The 8,345-nt window shown below is 50.4% G+C and overlaps 1 protein-coding gene across 1 annotated transcript; it reads right to left on the minus strand.

Annotated features, from left to right (window-relative positions):
- Positions 1-3,453: 3,453 nt before the first annotated feature.
- TMEM200B (transmembrane protein 200B) lies at positions 3,454-4,791 on the minus strand. Its single transcript, XM_077837809.1, has one exon. It carries the CDS (start codon positions 4,789-4,791, stop codon positions 3,454-3,456), a length of 1,338 nt encoding a protein of 445 aa, XP_077693935.1.
- Between the last annotated feature and the right edge of the window lie 3,554 nt (positions 4,792-8,345).

Genomic DNA, 8,345 nt, shown 5'->3' on the forward strand with positions numbered 1-8,345 from the left:
CAAAGGAGGCGAAGTCTCATCATGCAGATGGGGAAACTGAGGCACAGCATGTTTATGTGACGTGAGGCCACACTGAGTCAGAGGGAAAGCGGGGATTAGATTTCGCTAAACTGACTGTGGCTAGTGCCTTACCCACTGGACTATGACAAATCCTGCTAGACTACACTGTGCCCCTGCGATGCTGGGCCCACCACAGCACAGTGCTAATGCCTGAGAGCCTGGCCGTGAGACGTGTCACTGCTCCCGTGGAGCAAAGCATCGAACAAGCAACATGAAGGCAAAAATTGAACATGACTTTTACCATGAGCAGGCCCAGTCTCGAGGTGGGTTATTAAATGTGAGTCAGGGTGTAGCTAAAAGTCAGACGAGTTTTATGTTGCCACTGCCCCTTTAACAACTCCAAAGCCAGTGCTCAGTCTGATTCTCACCCCACCTTCCAGAGGGTAATGGAGGTCATGGTGAAGAATTTGGAAAGGGACGCTGGGAGTGAAATTAGAAACATTTCTATAAAATTCCTCACACAGAAGGAAATGGGCAGCAGACGTTTTTCTCCCTCGGCAGGTTAATGCAGAGCTGCGATTTGCCCTGATATAGGCTACAAAGGACCCTTCGACACAGGTGTGTCTGCAGCATCACCGCAGGCCGGGCTTAGCCAGGTAAGGGGGAAGTGAGGTCTCAGTGGGAATTTTGCCAAATTCACGATTTCAGAACTGGGGGCCTGATTCTCCTCTCACGGGTGTAAATCTATCTACAGCCCCCATGACTATCAGATCCGAGGACCTTGCAGCCTTTAATGCATTTACGCTTCCAGCACCAGAAATGCTATTCAGCTGTTCTTAGATGGGGACCAGAGGTACAAAGAATAAAGCCAATGGGAGATAGGCACCTAAATATCTTTGAAGCAGTGGGCCTAAGGCACTTACCCCAGATCATAAAGGGAATCTGGGATAGAACAGGGAATTGAACACAGGTCTCCCCAATCTCAGGCTAGCTCCAGAACCTCTGGACCAGCCTTTCTCCCCTGACTGCAGCAGAGTTTAAACTGGTGTAAGCACGGGGCAAATCAGACTCACTGTACAATGGGTGACCCCCTACTGAGTTGTATGGCGGTATGCAGCTCCTTTTGGTCTTGGCTTCTTTTAGCGATAGAACCCAGATCCAAATTCAGCAGGCGGCCCCTATCTTGTAAATCAGACCCCAGGAGCTGAACTCTCCTGATCGTTGGGGTGATTCGTTTCACACAGTGCTAGGGTCAAATTCAGAGCTGGTGTAAGTGAGTGCCATCCCTTTAAAGATACAGCAGTACCTACAGGGGAGATTGGAGAGGCATAATCAAGCTAGTGCGGCTAAAACTAGCAGTGAAGACCCAGCAGGATGGGCTGCGTAAAACCTACCCAGAACCCTGGGTACGACTCGTGTTCCTAGCCCAGGCCGAGGTCTGGGCTCCTGCATTTTCACCGCTATTTTTAGCAGGCGAGCTAGATTAAAGCAAGCAGGGGGTGTGCCCCTCTGAGCTGCGGTCACGCCTCCGACTGCAGTGTGGACCAGCCCTGACCCACTCCTATTGCTTCTTCGTGTTCAGCCAGGTGTCCTCTTCCATGAAACCAGACACACCAGAGATCCTGCCCAGGCCCCTTCTGCTGACGACTCCTGTCACTCTGACAGTGGCAGAGGAGACTTCCCGGGAAAGAAGGCAGCTGGCGAGTGTGACGTCATAAGCATATTTTCATAAAGAATATGGAGTGTAATATGGATATGACACAGCTAAGATATGTTTTATGCAAGATGGCTCATGTAAGGTATCATTGGAAGGGTTGCCATTTACTGAAGATGATTATCCAATTTCTATGCATGTATCATTTCTGTATCTAAAGTTAAGAACATGGACTATGTAACAATTACAACTGGGTGTGTCTTGGGAAGACACCCTCCAGCCAACAGGCCATCAGGAAGAAACAACAAGACTGAAGACACTAATCTCTCTCCTTCCTGGAAGGGCATAGCTATGACAATACTAGATCAGGTGGTCTTGTCAGCTGATACTAAACATTACCTTGGACTTCTTGTAACTTTCCACTAAAAGCTGGGGCGGGGGGGTGTCATGTTTGGGAAACAAAGATTCCCACCTTACATAAATCTTATTTAAGGGTGGGGAGGAATGCAAATGGGACTCTCCTCCATTACCTACCCAAGAAGAGGGACTGCTGAAAGTACCTAAAGGGACAAAGGAACTAACCTGAAGGGAAAGGCGGGGGGTAAGTCCAGACTGAGACAAAGGTCCAATCTAGAAGAAGAAATAACTGGAACGGAGCTACAGAAACTTTGCATCCTGCCTAAATTCAACAGTTAGGGTGAGAAATTACATTCTGTAACCTGTTTCTTTAGTGAATCAAGCTTAGTTTGTGTGTTTTGTTTTAATTGCTTAGTAATCTGCTTTGTTCTGTTTGCTAACCCTTATAACCACTTAAAATCTACCTTTTTTATTATTAAACCCAGTTCATGCAATTTCTAATGGGGGGGGCACAAAGGGGTGCATATTTGTCTTCACATTGAGGAAGAGAGCGAATTTTATGAGCTTGCACTGTGCAGATTCTTCTATACAGAGCAAGACAATATAACTTTAGGTCTGCACTCCAAGGGAGGTGGGCACCTGAGTGCTAGGGCAAGTCCCTTAAACTGAGTCTTCCCAGAGCTGATCTCAGTGTCTGTGTCTTTCTGCAGCTGGGTGTGGCCCTGCCTGTGTCTGTGCTGGAGGAGGCTTAAGACCCTGGCTCAGCAAGACAGGTTAAAGGGAGCCCATGTTGGCAGAACAGGCAGGCTCAGCGGTATCCCAGCCCATCAAGTGGCATCTTGAAGGGGGGCAACCCGTGACAGCGAGCTTTGCAAAGACAGATGATGAAACATTGTGCAGGCAAAATGATTGACTTAGCATCTCGGTGGTGGTGGCGAGAGAACATTTAATAACCCTGGTAGCCTTAACGTTCCATTGGCCAGTGAATTGCCTAGCGGTGTGGGGCGGTGGGGGGCCCCTCACACACCTGCTGCCGCAGCCCTTCTGGCTAATGATGAGGAAAGGGGCCCCTACGGCTTAGTAGCAGGGATCCCCAGCCCGCCTCCCCTTTCGGGGAGTGCTTGTCTAAGCCCGGGTTCCTCATGTAGCTCGGGGAGAGGGGGGCGTAAGGCAAGGCTGAGGCTGCTCACTGAGAAAGAGTGACACCTCAGCACCAGGTGCCTCTGGGGAGGAGACATCTATCCCTTGAAGAGTTTCCCCTAAGGAGTAGCAGGCCTGTCCTGGGCTCAGTCAGCAGCACTGACCTCCATACGTCATTGGAATGTCTGCTTAAAAGAAGAACATGCTCAGCAGTCCCCCAGGTGAGGCAATGAAAAGAGAGGAGGGTGTTCTGGCCGTGTCACCCATCCCCTGCCAAGTCAGACCCTTGAACCCATCTCTGTTCACACCTCCTGGGTGCTGGGGCTGGGCTCGTCCGGGCCCTGCTGATCTGTCTGCTCCAATAGTCTGTCAGAGGACTCACCCGTGCTTTCCAGTTTGGCGTAGCCTACCAGACTGATTTGGTCAAGTCTAGGCCAGCTCCTGTTCTTCCGGTCTTTGATGGGTGCCACCAGCAGCACGCCCGGCCTGCCAAGGTCCAGCGACTTGGAGTGACCCGGGTTGTGGAGCTGCACATCTGAGCTGAATTCGTTCTTGGTGCCATCTGGGTTCAGGTATGTTTCGCCCACAGTGACAGATGGAGGCTCGCTGTCTATGTTAATAACGACATGGCCACCCTGGAGGTCATCTCCTCTGGGAGAGATTCTGCTGCCCCTGGGTGGGAGAGTCCATGAGAGCCGCGGTGCATCATCTGGCCCCCCAGCCAGGCTGATCTCCCCCTCATCGCCTGCCCCCCGAGTTGCAGACGGCTTCTCAATGAGACAGTTGTTCACCTTGATGACGGGAAGTGACCGGGCAGTGGCAGCCAAAGAAATTACCGACTCAGCCCCGCGGGCAAAGGACAGATTGAGGTTCCCCTCCATGGAGTTGCCAGAGTCTGAACGGACGCTGAGGAGGGACATGGAGTGGGAAATCCCCTTGTGATGGAGCAGCTGGGCTGTCGTCTGGAGCCTGTTATGCCCGTAGCAGTCGGCCCATTTGTTCCCGGGACTGGAATAGGATTGGAAGCCGCTGGAGGAGAGATCCACCTCATAACAGCCCTCGACACACTCGGCATTGGCCTTGAGGAGGGGCAAGCTAGTCCTCCTCTGGCAGTATTTGTCCTCCTGGCTGAAGTCCTGGGCGAGGCCCGGAGTCATGGAGTAGAGGCCTTTCTGCATCAACAGGCGGGTCTCCATGTCCCTGTTCTCATACAGCATGGTGTTGGCGCAGATGACAATGAAGAGGCCGACGCCCATGATGACAGGGCCAATCAGCTTCAGCTTCTCGCTGTGAGGGAGGTAGCGGGCTTGGGCAGAGACCTTCACTTCCTTCTTCATGTCCCCCATGCCGCTGGAGTTACCCAGCCTGGCCCCAGGCCCGGCTGCGTGTGGGCCCCTGTGAGGCCAGTAGCCCACAACGGCGATTGTCATGCCGACCAAGACGACGGAGACGCCCACCATCACGAAGGCCCCTGATGGCGAGCGCATCCGGAGCTGCCCCTTCACAGCCACCTCGGTCGGTGGCTTGCGCCTGAGCCTGCGTCTGTGTCTCCGGGGAGGAGGGGCGGGTCCCAGGGGTTTCTTCTCCAGAAGATCCTGATTTCTCATGGCTCTGCTGGCTTCGGCGCTGCTGGCTGTCATGACATCCTCCTGGTCAGGTCTTTCTAGAGAGTGGGGGAGAAAAGAGATGAACAGAAGGCATCACTAGCAGACAGTGAAGAGGAAGGGCTCACAGCGGAGGAGCTGGGACATGGTGGCTCATGCAACCGGCCTTCCCCTTCCCTTTTCTGCGTCCTGCCTACGTCCTCCTAGAAGCATTTTTCTCCTTCCCACTCAGAAGCTAGACAACGGGTGGTGTCTTTCAAACACAAGCGCCTAGCCCATGCCCACACAAAGCAATGCACATCTGCCTGATGAATTAGTAAGACTGGTTGCACGTGTAGTGGAAGAAAACAATGATCCCCACCCCGAACAGCTCGGCAAACGAAAGGGAGACGGTGCACAGGAATGCTGGTCTGTGCAGGTGCAAATGGCTCCCTGGGCACGTCCAAGCAGCTCAGGCACATGCAAGATTTGTTGGCCCAATTACGAACAGGACAAATAAACAGCCCTTGCTCTGACAACGTTCACATTGAAGTCGTGGCGAGTAAGGACTCAGGCTTTCACCCTGTACTTTCCATTTCTATGGCACCTTCTAGGGAGGGATGTCGAAGGATCTTACACATATTAGCTTAGCCTCACAACATCTCTGGATGGTCGGTCTCATTATCCCAGTTTACAGCTGCAGAAACTGAGGCACAGAACAGGGACGGCAAGTCTGTGTGCAACAAAATCCAGATCTCCCAACTCCCAGCCCAGGGCCTTAGCAACAGAGCCATTCTTCAGGCAACAAGAAAAATATCTCCATTAAAACAAAACAAAGTAGCAGAGGATCTTGGGAGCGTCACATTTATTCTCCAATCTGCTCAGTTTCCTATGCAAAACAAGTTGTTTTTTAATGATCAGCGTTATCATTATTATTATTGACTGCCGCTGAGCCGGGAGTCTGATCACCAAGCTGTGAACTTCCATAACTCATGCGCTGCCATCATTAATGGTAATGACCTTCCCGTTCCAGACTCAGCCTGCAGCTGCAGTGAGGATGCTAGAAGCCGGGCAGAATCCAGCTTGGTTTTCCCCTGCAGCGTCACAGGGCTGACAGCAAGATCTTTGTCAAACTAAGCTGATGTCTCCTGAAAGAGGCACAGGGAGCAGATCAGGGCAGAACCAGGGGTCTGGTTTATGGCCACACTTAAAATAACCCTTTCCATTAACGCCACGTGAGGGCTTCAGTGGGTGAGAGAAAAAGCTCTTTTCTTATTACAGGGTCAGTGGCAGGAGAACTGAAATAACGTAAGAGTCTGTCTTACTGATCCCTTTTGCTGCCATTTACTTCTTGTTCTTTGCACAGCTTGGGAAGCGGTTTGCTTTTCACTCATAGTCAGCTGCATTTCCTCAGTGATCCTGCAAGAGCTCACGCTGTTGTGTTTGGGCTCCTAGCACTTCAGGGATTGGTTGATATAAAAAACCCTATTTTTCAATGAAATGTAAGAGTCATATAATGTAAGGCCAGGAGAGATTATTAGATCTAGTCTGACCTAGGAGAGAATATTCACCTCTTCTGAGGCAGGCAGGATTTGAACCTGCAATCACTTGCACATTAAGCATAGCACTCTTCTACTAAGCAACTGAGAAAGTAAGAAAATAAACAAACATACGGACAGTATATTTCTATTGGTATGTGCAGTAGGGAGCCAGGAGGGCAACTGCCAATATACCCCAAAGGTACCACATGTTCAAGAAAAATACCCTTCCAGAGCAACACAGAGACAGATTTAGTTGGTGTTGGTCCTGCTTTGAGCAGGGGGTTGGACTAGATGATCTCCTGAGGTCTCTTCCAACCCTGATATAGAATCATAGAATATCAGGGTTTGAAGGGACCACAGGAGGTCATGGAGTCCAATCCCCTGCTCAAAGCAGGACCACTGCCCCAATTTTTGCCCCAGATCCCTAAATGGCCCCCTCAAGGATTGAGCTCACAACCCTGGGTTTAGCAGGCCAATGCTCAAACCACTGAGCTATCCTTCCCCCCTTTGCTCTGGAAGGGTATTTTTCTTGCACATGTGGTACCTTTGGGGTATATTGGCAGTTGCCCTCCTGGCTCCCTACTGCATATTCTATGATTCTAGGACGTTCCCCTCAGCGTAGAGCAAAGACACGGGTTGACTGCACTTGGCGCGCACAGAACAGTTAGCCACGTCTGAGTGGCTTTTCTCCCACAGAGGTACAGCATGCGCATTACTCTGCAAGTCTTTGTTAAATATGCAGGAGCAGAGCCTGTTTTCCAGGTCAGTTCTACAGCTGACTGAACTGTCCGATTACCCCCCGTCAGATCCTTACCTGGGCTCATCAGGACACCACGACAGTGGCTGGGGTATGCTGCTGTGTTAGCAAACAGGCACTGCCTGAGCCCCGGATGAACACGCGGAGAATATTTCCCCTCACGTTGTGGTTTGAAACTGGGTTTAAAAATAACCACATTCCATCTTACCAGCTGACAACATTGGTTGGCACTAAGGAAGTTTGTGTCCACACACCAACTTGGCAGCTAACAGCATCTTGTCCCTGTCAGAGGACGAAGCTGGCATGCAACTCCTTTCCTGTAACTAGGCTGAAATGTAGTATTTATGTGGCACGGATAGGACAACCCCTCCCACAGTGCCCGTATAACTGGCTTGGTCAGCCCTCCTTTCTCCCTCTGTGTGCATGACTTCCGGGCCCTCTGTCCGCTGCCGAAGCAGGACTGGAGAACTGCCCAGCTTTTCCCACAATGCACCAACACAAGCACGCAGTGTGTAGATGTGGACGCGCCATAGTGCTGGGGCAGCAAAATTACAGCATGGACCCAGCCTGAGTTGTGCTCCTCGTAACGGGTTAAAGTGACCATGCCTCTAAGTCACAACTGTCTACATAGCGTAGACCAACTCGCAGCCTTCCCCTGCGGAGTTGGGAACCCAGTCACAACAGCACGGGGATTCGCGCACCACAGCCAGAAAGAAAAATTGATTAGAAACTAAAAACACACACAAGGAAAGAAGCAAGGAAAGCGACCTGCCTAATTTCACTGCCTAATTTGAGCAAAGCAAAAAGCCAGCGAACAGCATAACCAATGGAAAGCAAATGAGATGCTAAAGTTCTTCCAATTTTAATCATCTTAAGGCGTTATTAGTATCAGAGGGAAGGAATTAAATATACAAGCTTCATGATGACAGTGTGTTCCTGGCACAGGGCTGTCAAGCTATGACAATTTGAATGAGGGCGATTTAAAGGAAAAAAAAGCCAACAAAACCCACAGCCTACTGATGAGTGAGTTTTTAAATCTTCCTTTGAAACATACTGCTAAAGCCTCCATCACATGGGGAAAGGCATTATACAGGTTGCCTTAACAGTCACCTAAAGTGATGGAGTCAGCCCCAAAATGAGCGAGATTTTCTCCCTTAAAACCGTCTGCTACCAAATGAAGTTACCAGGCATTTTAAATCTTCCCTAATACTTCTTAAGATTATGTTTGCTTCTCTTCAGTGTGCCATTGTTTATACTGTGTTGTTTCCAGCCCTCTGTGGAGAGCAACTAACCTCAATTACAATCTTAGATTT

Source organism: Eretmochelys imbricata, chromosome 19, assembly GCF_965152235.1.
Source record: "Eretmochelys imbricata isolate rEreImb1 chromosome 19, rEreImb1.hap1, whole genome shotgun sequence".
Lineage (NCBI taxonomy): Eukaryota > Metazoa > Chordata > Testudines > Cheloniidae > Eretmochelys > Eretmochelys imbricata.